Source organism: Mastigoproctus giganteus, chromosome 11, assembly GCF_048544385.1.
Source record: "Mastigoproctus giganteus isolate SK-2022 chromosome 11, ASM4854438v1, whole genome shotgun sequence".
Classification (NCBI taxonomy): Eukaryota; Metazoa; Arthropoda; class Arachnida; order Uropygi; family Thelyphonidae; genus Mastigoproctus; species Mastigoproctus giganteus.
Genome location: NC_143585.1, coordinates 99373596 through 99390833, shown reverse-complemented (window position 1 = coordinate 99390833; position 17238 = coordinate 99373596). Strand labels below are relative to the sequence as shown.

At 38.5% G+C, this 17238-nt stretch overlaps 1 protein-coding gene across 1 annotated transcript in view; it reads right to left on the bottom strand.

The window, feature by feature from the left end:
• Window positions 1-17238, bottom strand: part of LOC150078289 (casein kinase I-like) — a 158408-nt gene that overhangs the window by 95551 nt on the left and 45619 nt on the right. Inside the window, exon 3 of the mRNA XM_090385224.1 lies at window positions 8103-8229. Within this exon, the coding sequence (XP_090241350.1) occupies window positions 8103-8229 (127 nt within the window). The remainder of the gene's footprint in view (window positions 1-8102; window positions 8230-17238) is intronic.

Sequence of the window (17238 nt, the reverse complement as noted above, 5' to 3'; positions counted from 1 at the left end):
GAAAAATGCATGGGATACATATAAATTAACACGTGACACAGAAGCCTATGACAGATATAAGCTGATCTGTAACCAAGTTACAAAGGAGGTTAGGCAGGCGAAGGCAGATTACGAGAAATCTTTGGCAAGGGATGCAAAGAAAAACAGCAAGGAGTTCTTTACTTATGTAAACTCTAGAAGGAAGGGGATGAATCAGATTGGTCCACTTGATATCGATGGTTCAACTGTTCATGATCCTGCTCAGGTAGCTAACAAACAAAATCAATATTTTGCATCTACATTCGCACATGAGGAGTTATTCAGGAAGGGGAGTGCCATAGATGAAGTAAACACTGGCAGTGAGCTAGATGATCTTGTAATAATTGAGAGTAAAGTGGAGGAGAAATTGTTGAAGATAAATACAAGAAAGGCTTGATTGATTGATTGATTGATTGAGTTTTATTGGCGCATCAGCAACTTGGGCTATAATATGTCAAAAAAAAAATTGTAAAACATTCAGTGACCTAATGAATTAGGTCACTAAGTCAGGGTATAAAAATAAGTATAAACTATAGAAGACAAAGATCAGTAAACGAGTAACAATAGTAAATGTTAAAATAATAAGATTTTTTTTTTTTTTTTAAATATGAGTAAAAAGGTTTACTGATTTTAGGAAACTAAAAATAGCAGACACATGGTCATTGTCGGATAAAATCTGACTGAGTGTATACAGCTCAGTCAGATGGTTAAAAGCGGTAAAACGAGCATTTCTAAAACTGGTACAGTCACATAAAATATGTTCAACGGATAAAATGGTGTCGCACTGCTCGCACATAGGAGGGTCATCAGCCCTCAGCAAAAAGGAGTGTGTAATATGACAGTGTCCTATGCGGAGCCGAGCAAGAACAACTTCCTCTTTGCGATCCCTGCGGAAGCTGGACTGCCAAGGATGGATCACAGGCTTAATTCGACAGAGTTTGTTTGTAGTAATCAGTCGATGCCACGAATATTGCCACTGAGATTGTAAATTATTACGGATCACTTGCCTGTAGTCTGTATAGGGGACTAACAGGTCAAGATTATCCGTCAGGACTGCTGATTTGGCTTCAGTGTCAGCCAAATCATTTCCTCTAATCCCGATGTGACTGGGGATCCAGCAGAAGTGGATATCGAATCCACTTACATAGAGGCTGTATATTATCTGCTGAATTTGGGACAGGGTTGGATGATTGGTGTGTGACATCGCTGATAAAGCCTGCAGTGCACTCATTGAATCGGCATATATAATACACCGTTGGTAACGGTGTTTTCTTATGTGATCTAGAGCTAACTCTATGACATGCAGCTCTGCAGTATAAATGCTGCAGTCAAGAGGTATCTGCTCTGATATGGTATTATTTGGAAAGACAGCAGCAGATCCCACATACGATTCTGACTTCGAGCCGTCTGTGTAAACTGGCAAGAAGTCAGAATGTTCTGCACGGTGTTGTGAATAGAGCTGAAGGTAGACAGAAGACGGAGTATTAGACTTCGTCGCAATCTTGAGCGAGAAGTCACATGCTGGTGTTTGTGCATGCCAGGGTGGAATGGGCTCCTTTGGTGATCGAGCAACCTTGTCTACCGAGATGTTAAGCTCATTGAGTAGCTCTTGAACACGAATGCCGAATGGGCGATTGGCGGTCCATCGTGTGTTATAAAGATTTTCCCATCGTGGCTTGAAAACGGATGTCCACATGGGATGGTCCGGCAGGGACTTCAGCTTGAAGGCATATTGTAGAGACAACTGCATTCGTCGAAGCGACAAGGATGGTTCATTTGCTTCGACATACAAACTTTGGACAAGTGATGTTCTGAATGCACCAGTTGCGATACGAATGGCTTGGTGATGGATGGGGTCAAGCCAACGAACAGCGCTATTTCTGGCAGATGTATACACCTGAGACCCATAATCTAATTTTGAGCGTACAAGTGCACGGTACAGACGTAGTAGAGTGCATAGGTCTGCACCCCAAGAGGTAGAAGAGAGAGAGCGAAGGATGTTAAGCCCTCTCGTACACTTTGTACGAAGCTGACGAATGTGTTGAACAAATGTCAACTTTTTGTCAAAAAAGAGTCCCAGGAATTTCGCCCCTGATACAACTGGAATGGTGTTTTGTCCAAGTCGTAATTCAGGTTCGGGGTGGAGGTTACGTTTGCGACAAAAATGGATGCAAACGGTTTTCTCCGGTGAGAACCTGAAACCATTGGCCGTGGCCCAGGTGTTAACACGGTCAATAGCTTGTTGCAGTTGTCTCTCAATAACTCTCATATTGCATGTTTGAGAGAATATGCTGAAGTCATCGACATAGAGTGCACTGTTTATAGTTGGAGGAAGTTGTTCAGAAATAGAATTTATTTTAATGGCAAAAAGCGTAACACTTAAGACAGATCCTTGTGGTACCCCCTCCTCTTGGCAAAAAGGCCGCGAAAGGGAGGATCCTACACGAACTTGGAAATAACGGCAGGATAAAAAATTTTTAATAAAAATGGGAAGGTGGCCTCTCAGACCATGGTTGTAAAGGTCTTTTAAAATACCAAATCTCCAAGTTGTGTCGTACGCTTTTTCCATGTCAAAGAAGATGGACACCAAGTGTTCTCTTTTTAGGAAAGCATCTCGGATTGATGTTTCCAGTCTAATTAAGTGGTCCAGTGTGGACCTGTTTCTTCAGAAGCCGCACTGAAAGTGGGAGAGAAGGTCGTTCGATTCTAAATACCATAAGAGACGAGCACTGACCATTCTCTCCAATATTTTGCACAGACAGCTGGTCAGAGCAATAGGATGATAGTTTTTTGGACATTTAGGATCCTTTCCCAGCTTAGCAAAAGCAAGAATAGTTGCCTTGCGCCAGGTATCCGGAAAGTGCTCTTCAAGGAAGATTCTGTTATACAGGAAAAGCAAACGGTCCATGGATTCTGTTGAAAGATGTTTGATCATTTCATAATGGATGTTGTCTGGTCCAACGGTGGTAGCCTTTGTACGAGCAAGTGCTGTTTTCAGCTCGTGGATAGTAAATGGCCCATTATACGGGTGGGAACCCTTCAATGTGAACTTAAGGGCCTGATTTTCAGTGTTGCCCTTTAAGACCAGAAACTCTGGGGAGTAAGATGATGTTGCAGAGATGTTAGAAAAAGTTTCCCCAAGAGCATTGGCTATTGCAGTAGAGTCTGCAATAGTACATCCATTATATTCAAGGACCAATGAGGGGTGTGCTGTGTATTTTCCCTTCATTTTCCGGATTTTTTCCCAGACCACCTTAGTACTAGTGGACTGAGTAATTGATGAAGTAAAACGGATCCACGATTCCTTTTGACTCTGATGACGGATGTAGCGTGCTTTGGCTCGTGTGCGTTTAAAGGCTATAAGGTTGTTCGTGGTAGGATATCGGCGAAATATCCCCCATGCTTTGTTTTGAGCCTTTTTTACTGTTGTGCATTGTGAATTCCACCAAGGTTTGGGAAATGGTGGAAACCGGGCAGATGTTTTTGGGACAGCATTCGCAGCTGCTTGGATGATGATTTCTGTGACGTACTTTACTGTGTCCTTGATAGGCTCCCGACTGACTGTACTGAGGTCAAAATTTGCCTGATGTTGGAAGGCATTCCAGTCACCCTGATCAAACTTCCACCGTGGTAACCTAAAAGGAATACATGGTCTCCCACTGTGTAACGAGGTTATCACAGGGAAGTGATCATTTCCGTATGGATTCTCCTCCACTTCCCAAGTGAGTGAAGGGAGTAGAGAAGGGGAGCAGATAGATAGATCAATGGCAGAAAAAGTACGGGTAGGCATGTGGAAGAAGGTGTTTGTTCCAGTATTTAGAAGGGAAAGGTCATTGTCATTGAGCATACGCTCTATGACTCGTCCCCTTCCGTTGATGTTAGCACTACCCCAAGTGTTATGTCCGTTAAAATCCCCGAGAAGTAAGAAAGGGAGAGGCAACTGCATTAGAAGATCATCAAGGTCTTCCTGGTAGATGTCAGTCCCAGGTGGCAAATAGATAGAGCAGACTGTTAATAAAAATCCCACCGTAAGGCGAATTGCAACAGCTTCTATGCTAGTTGTAATTAGCAAGGGCTGCACTGGGGTCTGGTTACCCACAAGGATAGCCACTCCCCCATGAGCAGAGCCATCATGTTGTGCATGGTGGGATCGTCATTTGCCTTTAGATATGTCTCCTGCAAGCAAAAGCAAAACTGGCTCGTGCTTTTGCAGGAGAGCCTTGATGTCATCAATATTTCGCCGGAATCCACGACAATTCCATTGTAGGAATTTAGACATTATTTTGGCTTGGTGGGTCCATCAGGCGGCTTCCGAGGTGCTGAGGGCTTACTTTTATCAGTCTTGGGTTTATCTTTTTTGGGGAAGAATGGATGCTGTCCCGTGTCCATTTCTTCCTCCGCAAAGAGTTCCAAGACTGAATCTTCGGGTACCTCCTTCTGCTCGACATCCATGTTTTCTTGGGTACTAGGGGGGACTTCCCCTTTCTTATTCTTTTCTTTCGTAATTACCTTGGTTACTTGTGGAGCATTAGGAGGTACTGATATAGCAGTGGCAGCTGATTGATTTCTCTGTGCAGGTTTTTGAGAACTTAAGAGATAACGCGCGATGGGAGTGAAAGACTCCTTTGGTGGAATGGTCATGTCCGTCTGAGTTCCGACGGAACATCTCCCTGCTACCTTCTGGGCGTAGGTAGGTTTGTTGGTATTCAGGAGTTTCACCGATTTCCTTGCCTCCTGGTATGATATATTTAGCTCTGCCTTCAGCCGTTGAATTTCTTTTTCTTCTTTCCACCTCTGGCATGCTCGTGAGTAGGCCGGGTGTTCGCCTTCACGGTTAATACAGGTGGGTTTTGCGGCTGAACATGCTGTTGTTTCGTGGTCATTTGCACCGCATCGAGCACATGCAAGGACTCCACGGCAGGCCATTTGAGAATGTCCATACTTCTGGCATTTAAAACACCGTAAAGGGTTCGGAACATATGGACACACTGAACAATTTATGTATCCAGCTTTAATCTTGTCAGGAGGTTTAGGAGAGTTAAAAATCAGGATAATGCTCCTGGTTTTAACAGTTTTTCCATCCCTTCGAGCAGTGATTCTCTTGACGGCAATAACTCCCTGTGGTTTTAATTCGGAGCAGATTTCCTCCTCGGTTACGTCGAGAAGGTCCCACTCGTGTTTGTCCCAGAAGGTCCCAGACGGTCCCAATCGGTGTTTCATTGGTAGAATGCATGATTAAGAACCTTGGGACTGGCCCTGATGGTAATTCGGTTCGCTGCCTCTTTTTAGCAATAATGCTATCTGCATCTTTGTCAATGGTTTCAGATAGGGACCGGGTTGGGGCCCCTGAAGAAGTTAGTTTATCAGGATTCATGTAAATTTTAAGTTGTTCAGTGTCCGGGCTCCCCACCCACCACGGAGCCCAAAGGGACGCCCACTACCCGGCATGCAGTAAATGCGCTCGGGAGTGGAACGCCAGGGCTACCCAGACACCATACCCGCACCACCGCCAGCCTGAATCCTGTCCCTCAGACCATGAGGGTAGGGGCGTGGCACTGACACGGTTGACCCTCGCAGGCGAGCCTACTAGCCGATTGATCCTAGCCGGGCCTTCCAGGACCTTCCATCTTGTCGAAGCAGGGGCCAAACTGGTGTATTGAAGCTGGGCCCCTCAACCACCAGGATCCCCCTTTCCGAATTTACACGGGTCGCAGCGCACGGCAAACACACCGGATTCCATTGTGGTAAGCCTGGAACCTGGGCTGTGGGCGTTGGATCCCAGAGATGCTAGTCTGGAAGTCCAGCAGCGTCACTGGGAGGTCCCCTCACCACGTACAGGTGCCCACGTCGAGGAGTACAAGAAAGGCACCTGGGGTGGATGGGATCTATCCAGTTATATTAAAGGAGGCAGCAAAGGAAGTAAGCAATCCGGTAGCCATAATTATGAGAGCGTCCTTGGACTCAGGGGAGGTACCCACAGACTGGAGATGTGCAAATGTAACCCCAATTCACAAAGGAGGATCAAAGGCTGACACAAGTAATTATAGACCTGTGAGTTTAACTTCTGTTCCAGGAAAATTAATGGAAGCACTGGTTTTGTTAAGGGAAGGTCTTGCCTGACCAATTTGATTGGATACTATGATGTAGTCACAAAAGAATTGGATGCAGCGAATAACTTTGATATTATATATTTGGATCTTAGAAAGGCCTTTGATACTGTTGCACATGGAAGACTGCTGCACAAATTGGAGCATGTGGCATTGGTGGCAAATTGTTGCTATGGATAAAGGGATGGTTGAGTGGCAGAAGACAGAGAGTGGTAATTAATGGACACTGCTCATCGTGGACTAATAATGTTAGTAGTGGAGTCCCTCAGGGTTCAGTGTTGGTGCATTGTTGTTTTCTGTATTTATAAATAATATTGATGATGGTATATCAAGCTTAATGTCCAAGTTTGCAGACAATACAAAGGTTGGCAGGGTTGTTAAGGACACTACTGATGCTATGCTGCTGCAACAGGATCTGGAAAGGTTGAGCAGATGGGCTGAGAGGTGGCAAATGAAGTTTAACATTGACAAATGTAAAGTACTACATATGGGAAACAGCAACCCCAGAGCAACATATCAACTCTGTGGTACTACACTGACAGTGGTAGAGAATGAGAAGGACCTGGGAGTAATTGTGCAGGCAGATATGAAGTTCTCTGAGCAGTGCAGACAGGCTGCAAGAGTAGCTCATGGTGTCTTATCAATAATATGCAGGAATTTTTCTAGCAGGGATAGGGAGGTGATTATTCCCTTGTATAAGGCAATGGTCAGGCTGCACCTTGAGTACTGTATACAGGTCTGGAGGCCTCATTTCAAGAAGGATGTAGAGCTGCTGGAACGAGTACAGAGAAGGGCAACAAGGTTAGTGAATGGAAAGAAGGGTGCTCTTAGGAAGAAAGGCTTAAGTTTTGCAAATTACAGTGTCTGGAGACTAGGCACCGGCGAGGTGATCTGATAGAGGTGTACAAAGCCTTGAATGGTTTCAGCATGCTCAAAAAAAAATTGCTCTCTTGCTGCCTCTTGCTCAGAATAATCACTTGAGAAGGCATAAATTCAAATTGAGGAAAGACAGATGTGCGGAAATTTGCCTTTAGCCAGTGGGTAGTTGGTTGGTGGAACAGACTTCCATCCCTTGTTGTGGAAGTTGATAGCCTAAATAAATTTAAGGCTCAGCTGGACAGGTATTTCGAACGAACGGAGGGGCGAAGTGGAAGGTTTTTTTTTTTTTTTTTTTTTGCTGATGCTGCATAAGCTTGCTTTCTTGCATCATATGCCTCTACTAATGCTAATGCTAATTATTGGCTAGATTACGCGAAATTTGCATATTTGGTAAAACGGAACTCCCTCTATATTTAGTAACTGTGACGTGATGTGAAAATATCATGGTGATTTTCAAAATCTATGCATAAAAATTGGTTAAAAACAGCATTTAAGTTCTTGGAGGCAAAAACTGTGTTGGCTGGTGTTATTATTCCCATCTATCATATATCCCATATCTATACTTAATAATGATATTAACTTTACAATCATAGAGCTCAGATGCCTTAGCAGAGCTAGTCCATAAGATATATCCACATATCTGCATTATCTTTATTATACTATCCATTTACATGTAATTTGAATACTTTAAACAAAATCCCAGGGGCTCACATCTGGTGAGTATGAGCTTGGCACACCCAGGGTCCTGAACTGGATATAATCATTCTTCTCTTTATTGGTGATTCCCTTCTATTTCTGACCCTTGTTCTTTCTCTCTCTCTCTCTCACAGGGGTAACTCAGAATTTTTAAATTTATTTTCTCCTTTTATACTTTCATGTTGTTCTAACACACAATTCTTACCGAGATCAATTTCTGAATGCAAACTTCTGCCATGTTATTTATCTTTTATGATCAAAGAGTCTTGTACTAAAATAAAATTCCTGAATAAGAAACTGAACTAACTTTCACTTTTAGCAAATACTTTAATAAGTGATGCCATGAAAATAAATAAAAAAAAACATAACTTGAAGGAAATTCTTGCTAAGTAACTATGTTACCTGATCGGCTAGCATAAGAACTGTCTTCATGGTAAAACGACGTGAGCAAAAGTTGAAAAGATCTTCTAAACTAGGTCCTAATAAGTCCATCACTAAAACATTATATTCTCTTTCTTGCCCATACCATCTGAAATATAACACAAAGAAAATAAGATTTACAACATAATGAACTGGAATATTCTATCAACTAAAGCTACCTAACACACAAATTACTATTTATTCATCATTACATAAACAATGAATTAATTTTATGAAGATATCGTCCAATTTTTTTTTACTATGAGGGGCTGGTTGATAAGTTCAATGGCAAAGTGTGAGATAATGATCGATCCTCTATATATTATAGTAGTTAAATGTCATGTTTTATAAATGGGTAGGTAAATTTTCAATAGAATATAATTCTGGTTTCAAAAAAGTGAAATCAAAGCACTTTGGAAAAGATGAATAAAACTAAGTCCCATCTCAAAACTCACATACTACAATCACTCTAATCACTTTGGATTGTCACCCAATCTCCCTTTTTTCCAGATTAGTATTCTCAGACTTTCATTTGTTCAGATGAACAAAAATTTACCTGAAAGAAATGTAATTTGATGGCAGTAATGATGTCATTAATGCTGTTGTACTATGGCTGGAGATGAAAATGAGAAGGCAGCATCATAAAAAAAGATGACAATACTGAAAGACTGGTATAAAAAGTTTGCTTAGAAAGTGGTATTAAAGGAGATTGTGGAATTTTGTTATTGCTAATTTCTTTCATAGAGCCACAAACTTATCAATCACTCATCATATATATCATGAAATGGTTAAAACAGGCTTTGTTTACTTTGAGCAACCTCATAATTTAGTGACTATAATAACAAATGCACCAATTTAAGACTTCATGAGATTTGTAATTAAAATAATTTAATTAAAGACTGCAATCGTAATTTTAAAATGAAAGTAACTGATGCAAATATGGTTACAAAATGCATTTTATAAAAAGAACAACCCGTGCCTTTCCATATAACTTAAGATGATATTCTGGTTTTTGTCTAGAATGAAAGAAATACAGAAGTGACAAAATAATTAGTAAAATGTCAACTGACTTATGCATAATGATTACAATCAAAACACACATACATGTATATAGAATGTCCTGAATGTGAGAAGACCAATAGGAGTAATAGCAAATGATGGAAGGAAACAAGCTTAAGCACACATCAGCCAAAACAAACCATATCTACCTCATCTGTCCATCCTCTCTAACAATTTGTCTAATTCTTCTTTAAATACATTCAAACTACCCACCTTCACACAGATGGTAATTTGTTCCAATAATCATATTGGAACAAATCACTTTCTGGCTGAAAGCAAATTTTTGCACATCTCTCCTGCAGCCATTTTTTTTTTTCAATTTATGTCTACTTATGTGTGTTGTATGAAAAAGGGTAAGGAATACAGCAACATTTAGTTTACTCAATCCACTTAAAGCCTTTAACATTACAATGAAGTCTCCTTGCAGATACCCAGTTTCCAGACACTGCAATTTGCAAAACTGAAGTCTTTTGTGGTAAGAGTACACTTTTTGCATGACTTGTTGCTCTTCTCTTCACCACCTATTACAATATATCTACATTCTTCCTAAAACGAGACTTATAAACCTGCAAGTAGTACTCCAGATAATACAGCCAAACCACTGCCTTATACCACTGGATAATCACCTTATTGTCTTTGCTGGCAAAATTGCTGTGCGTCAACGACAGAACTTTTCTACATATTTTCTACAACTTTTCTACATATTTTAAAGTACTGCAAATATTTTTATTATGCATCAATTTTAACAGATTCACACATTTTACAATATTTATGAAATTTGAAGTAAATTTACTCCTTATCGTATCTATTTTACATGTCCCGCAATTTAATATCACTTCACAATCATTGTCAGCATAAAAGTAGATTCATTTTATAATTGTCATGAAAATTTGAAATAAGACTTATTTCCCAGCGTATTTACGTGTTATGTTGTTATTATTATTTGATGTGCTCTGCTGTAATTTACATAGCCTGCTTATTTACTAAGTATTGTGAATAGGCCAATACTGTATTTGTTTTATTATGCTGTACATGTGGTTAGGATTTGACTTGGTTGTTCTTTACTAATATTTGATGGTCCTGAAAAGAGCCTTTTATATTTGATAATGTCAATCTGACAGTGGAAGGGAATCTTCATGTTTGCTTTCTGAAGACTTGCTTGGTGACATTAATTACAAGTCACTCCACAGAATCGTCCAATGGGCCAGCAAATTCCTTATAATCTTTTTCTATATGATGAATTGCTGAAATCTAATTTTCTTTGGTAATTGATGCAAAGCATCTTCTACTAAGTTTTTCACAGCCAACTTGAACATTGTGTTCTTTTGAGCAACATAGCCCTTTACCTGAGCCCATACCAATTCACTGGGATTGAATTCACGATGACAGGCAATTGAATAATGGTGTGACCTCTGAATGCAGCCTCTTCATCAATCTTGTGGCATATCCTGGAACCCTGATGCATCTTAATTATTTCATAAAACTCTGGTCTGTATGCTTGATCTGGAAATAAAATAACGTCGAATTTGCTAGTCTATCATTTCCTGTTTCTGACTAATGCTAGAAAGATGCCCAAGTTGACGCCTGTGACGTGCATCATTCTCCATCATAATATACAAATTTTCTGGAATGTTTGGCATAAGTTGATTCTTAAACCATTTCAGAAAAACATCTGCATCCATTTCCTTGTGGTAGTCTGGATCACTACCTTTGTAAATAAAAACAAGCTCAGCATTTAGGAATGAAACCAATTTTGTTTCCTGCATTAATTTCCTGCATTCTCCGATAGGAACTTTTAAGCTTGTTTCATTGTCTTTCCAGCATTTTAAAACAGTATGGTATTCGTTCACCCACATCTCATCTAAATATATACAGGATTGGCTTTTGTCTATTCCTTTAATGGTACACAAAAACTTAATCCTGGAAATGACAATGTCATTTTTTTACAAAAGAGCTTTACATCAGTTAACTTTAAAACAGCAAAATCCAACCTTCCTTACTATCATTCATCCTTAATGAATCAACACATCCTGTAAAATCTATCTTTTCTATTAAATGAGAACATAGGTGGAAAAGGGTTCGAATTTTACCTGCACAGTACAAACTATAGATGTCACCGAATTACTGACAAATCAAAATCATCTCAGGTATTGTTGTAATTTGCCCTCTTTTATCCAGATGTACAGAAAGACTTTCCTTCTTTAACCCTTTGCCTGTCCACATATATTTCGTATGTACTAAGCCATATGTTCGTTTGAAATAGTTACTTTTATCATGTTGCGTGGCTCTCTAGAGTAATTTTTTATGTATCTTAAGTTCTTTAAATAAACCAATTAAAAAGGCCCACACATCATAAAATGTACCAAGAAGAGAAGACGGAAAATTCGTTCGGAGAAGGTGTCATTGTTGTTACACAAAAATCATATCGAAGGAAAATCACAAAGCATCAATGAAAAAATCTAAACAAGTCTCAACAGAATGTGTCGAATGTGACAAACCATTTTGCCTACCTTGTTTCAATGAATAGCATAAATAATATTATGTAGTGTATTGAATGAGAAATAAAACTCCACCATATTATTTCAGATAATTCACATTCTTGCACTTTGTGAATCAGATGTGATGCACACTGAGTTGGAAGACAAACTATAACATGTTTAGATTGAAAAATTGAATAAGTTTCAGACGTTTATTGAAAATTTATCATATTTAAAACTCCAGTAAGTGTGTATCACATGTGATGCACAAGCATATAGAAAATACATCGTGTGTATCACATGTGATGCACAGGACAGGCAAAGGGTTAACAATAGCCATGGAACTTCTTTAACAATGGTCAGTTACCATGGAACAATTGACATTGGTACTCATGGCTCTTCTTTCCCTTACCTGATTTACCAGTAGTAATGGCTCCCTTTTCTCTTTTTCTTTAGAAAAATATTGCTGAAATATTAAAAAATTTATAAATCACTTCCCACGATTGACTTCCAAGAAAACTACCACATTTCCGAACACCAGAATGTCAAGCTTCCATAACAACCTTTAAAGCAGCTTACAACTGTTAATGGCAACAATAGAATGACAAACAAGGAAGACGCCAGAAATAACTTGCCACAACTAAGTGATAAATGCACGATGCCCACTGGCTAATATCCAAGTTGTTTCTTTCAGTAGACAGAGCATAGTGGTTCTTTATCTAGAGATTTTTAAGGCACGAGGAGCCACCACTGATAATCAGATCAAACATTTTCTTCCTCTTGTTGCCTTTCACATGCTGCTATTGAAAGCGGTCATCCAATAAATGCGGAAAATTTCTGCTACTGTGTGAGTGACCGAAGGGCAATATCCAGTCTATATCTGGAAATTTAAATTTCCCTCGTTATAAGATTTTATGATTTACTGGCTTGTTCTATTTGTCTGTATAGTTGCTAATTATACTCTCTAGAAAAGTTGAGCAGATGGGCTGAGAGGCAGAAAACTGAAGTTTAACATTGACAAGTATTGTATATGGGTAGCAGTAACCCTAGAGTAATGTACCAACTGTGTGGTACTAAACTTAGGGTAGCAGATAATGAGAAAGACTTGGGGGTAACTGTGCAGTGAGATATGAAGTTTTCTGAGTAGTGCAGTCAGGCTGCAAGAGTAGCTCATGGGGTCTTGTCACTGATATACAGGAATTTTGTTAGCAGGTATAAGGAGGTGATTATCCCCTTGTATAAGGCAATGGTCAGGACACACCTTGAGTATTTAGGGGCATACAGGTCTGGAGGCCTCATTTTGGGAAAGATGTAGAGCTGCTGGAATGAGTTCAGAGAAGGGCAATGAGATTAGTGAGTGGAACAATGGGTTGCTCTTACCAAGAAATGTTTAAGTTCTGCAAATTACAGCATCTGGAGACTAGGCACCTGCGAGGTGATCTGACTGAGGTGTATAAGGCCTTGAATGGTTTGAGCAAGCTCAATGCTGACGGGATTCGTCCTCTTGCTCAGATTATGTATCTGAGGGGCATAAATTCAAATTAAGAAAAGGCAGTTGTAGAATAGAAGTGTGGAAGTTTGTCTTTAGCCAGCGGGTGGTTCGTTGCTGGAACAAACTTTCACCTATCGTTGTGGTAGTTGATAGCTTGAATAAATTCAAGGCACAACTAGACAAACTTTTGGAGTGAATGGATGTGTGAAATGGGGATTTTTTTTTTTTTTCTTTTTTGGCTGATGCTGTATAAGCTTACTTTCTTGCATCATATGCCTCTACTAATGCTAATGCTCACTACAATTACTATAGCTATAAGAGACTCAGCCTCTCATTTCAGTTTTCCCAGTGCTAGCATCATACCAAGCCAAACAGCATTGCACTGGCCACCTACATCAACTGGTTGAACCGTCTTTGCTGTTATGTGCCTCTTAACCAAGAACCGATAACCAACCCTTCCCCCTTGTTGTCTTTGTCCTTCCTGTAAATATCATACCACATTCAAATTTTGTATCGCTTATATCTGAGTGGCATCATGTTTCCAATATTCCTACAATGGACACATTTAATGACTGGTTTAACCAGTGCTCACATGAATTGTTGAGGAGGCTTCCATCCTGCAGTGGGTTGATAATGGCTACAGTTTTTTTTTTTTTTTTAACCAGTGCTTCAAATTCATCAAATTTGTTAATTACACTCCTAGCATTATTATATAATGTTAGTGTACATGCATCTTTGCTCTTAGTAACCCACGCTTCTTGATTAGACCGTGGTTCGAGCCCGTGACCACCAAATACGGAGGATGCAGAAAGGTCAGAGAATGACCACTGCATATCCCCGGAGCAATATGGCCTTAGTTGCTAATTCTCCTAAAAACCAAATAAAAACAACAACAACAACAACCTAACACTGCTCATGTTTGATTATCCAATGAAGACCCCCAACAGTTCTTGTAATCTTAGACACCTTGTTTTCCAGGCTGCTAATGTCCCAATAGAAGCAGCACAGGATCATTTCCACATCAGCTTGCAGCTGCTGTTAATCTATTAGTCTGTGTATAACCCCCTACCACCAAGATAGCAGTTTTTTTGATTAACCTAACACTGCCTCGATGGCATAAGAAAATATTCTTGCAACTCTTCTATTTAAGTGTATCCCACCCCTATAAAAACAGTCTTTTCTGTTGACAAGCACAGATTATGCTGTGAAAAATTCTACCCCATGAGCTTTGTATTCTCCAATGCCAATATGATTGACAAAGCTCTCATCATGTACACCCTCATGTCATGGCTGAGCAGAACTGCACACACTTTTTTCAACGTTGCTCTGTACTACTTGGTATCTCTAACGTTAGCAAACAAAAAAATAAAACTACACTAGAATTAAGTCTAGAAGCTTACAGAGAGCAGTCTATGCATTTAATTATATTTGTCTTACTGAGTCACATACTTTGAGACTGGTTTATAAACTTTTTTTTTTTTTTTTTTTTAGGTATTTTTTCATTTTGATATTCATATGATTCTAAACTTAAAACAAAAAGATTGTCTCAAGATCTATCTTCTTATAAACAATACAGTAAACAGCCAATTATAGTGATCACTGGTTCTTAGAATCAGCCACTTCATAGAATCAAATTTCCAAGAACCAATTCAAATCAATAAAATGCACTACACTTTCATCATTTATTAGAATCACATCTTCGGTTATAAGAATTTGAATGCCTCTGTGATATTTTTCTAAAGCACATTTCTGGAGGTCACAACCATAAAATAATAAAAACAATTTACAGTTTCTGATTTATTGGGCTTTTCCGTTAGTGCAATCTATTATAAATGGATAGTAAACTCGATCTTGTTGTATTTGAGATATTCCGATTGCTGGAATTCTGTGTTTTTACATTATAATGGTGAAATATGTTTCCCCTTCACCGAAATCTTCAATCATATAAAAACCATAAATAAAATTTCAGAATCAGAATCTGCTCTTCATTCCCATATGTAAACTTCGTAAACTTTTTACCCCATAAAAAGTTGCATATGTCATGTTAGTTCCAATTTGTGCATGCCATGTGCTTTGTTATTGATTGATGCTTATCTTTTTTTTTACTGCGTTTTAAATGTTGCTACCAAAAAAAAAAAAAAAATGTCAGTGAATAGAAAGAGATTGAATCTCCCGAGTGTTTGGAATGAAGTTTCCGAAACCTGCATTAGCAACTGTTTCAGAAAATGTGGATTAATTATTCGTAACAGTCAACTAAGTCACAATACTGATCACGTTGAAAAGCCTGAAGACATTGGCAAACAGGAGTTTAATGATTGGGTAGACACAGATGGTGATCTACACCATCTATGTCCACCCAATATATTTTGTTTTACTGATAATTTTCCAAGGAGGAGAAACACGAGGATGAACCCGAAAGAATTACAGTTACAAAACGGCAAAATCGTGATGCTATAGCCATCCTGAGGAGAGCATTGGAAGAAACTGGTGCAAGTGATTGTGAATATAGACTGTTATACAATATTTAAAAATTTATAAATAAGACTTTGTAGTGATAATTAAAAGCAATCTAAAATAAGTTACTACTGTATTTTAAATTATAATCATATTGCAAAGTGCTATTTTTAATTAATATGTACATTAATTAAACTATGTATGTAAGTATAAATTTATTTTTATTCTGGTAACCTGTAGATAATATTCTTCCAATTTTCACATATCATTTAACTGGTAATTAACTTTTGGTAATAAAGTGTAATTTCGTGCTTTATATCTTTATTTTTATAGCCTGTGGATAATATTTGTCAATTTTTGCTTATTAGAACACCATTTATTAGAATCAAAATTCAATTTTCAAACGTGATCACTATAACCGGCACTTACTGTATTTTGTAATCACAAAATATTGTTTATAAAACTTCAATTTAATTTTAAACTTCATTAATTCAATTTTTTAAAGTATATCTTGTAAATCTATTTAATACCTATGATGTTCCTGTTTGTTGACAATCAAACCTCCCAAATCTGGCAAACCACCTGATAATTGAAAAATTAATTTCTCACACTGAGCATTCACTACAGTAATGTATTAGAGCTGACTGCTGGAGGATATTTCATCTCAAAGCCACAATTTTTACTCCAAAATGTTGGTCAAATTATAAAATTGCTTTTCGTGAACAAGATTAGCAACTCACTGATAAGCAATGAATTGCTCAATTTCTGAGTTTCACAGTCTAGAGGATGTGGCCTTTCAGAATACATACAGATCATTATCTATTGTGGCAAAGGTTGTGTTATCCAAGATGTTCCATACTGGGCCTTCAGTAAAGTGAATGTGTGAAACTTTCCCCTTTTCCCATTCCAAAATATTCTGTCCAGCATATTTTGGAACAGGAAATACAGTGCAACCTCGATATTGCATGTCTCTTCATACCATAGTTTTGGATATCCTACAGGGATGTGTATGTCCCTCAAAACAAATTATGTAAAAAAAGTAGTGTATTCAAAGAACTAGCAATTTCATATTGAAAATTAGAAAAGGTGAATACTGTATATACTCTATCTACTGTACATCCTACTACCATATTTCCAAGAGAGACAATTAGCTAAAAATTGGCTGTATATTCGCTTTGATATATTCAGTATTCAGTTGCAGAGTAATTTTTGTAAACAACAGGACTCATCAGGGACAGACTAATTACTGAGACACCCAGTTTCTTCCCTTAGCTAGAGATGCAATAAAAAATCTGAGGGGAATACAGCTACTGTTCATTAAGTGCATGGACAGTTTAGTTTTGATTTAGTTTTCTCAAAACATGGTAAATCCTAGGGTATCAGAAAAAAATAAAGGCAATATTAGTAAATCAGTAGGACTGAAGTAATGGTCACCAAAATAAAAAATTATACAGTTGAAGAAAAATTTAAAAAAAGATTATTGAAATAGTTACGAGTGGTGAAACAAAATGCAGTATATTTCGCAAGTGTGCAACTCCAGAAGGAGCAATCTGCCCTTGGAGGAAAGAGGAAGAAAAATGGAATTTATTCATAGACTCTACACAAGATGAAGTAGGCCCACAAAGAAATAAAACTA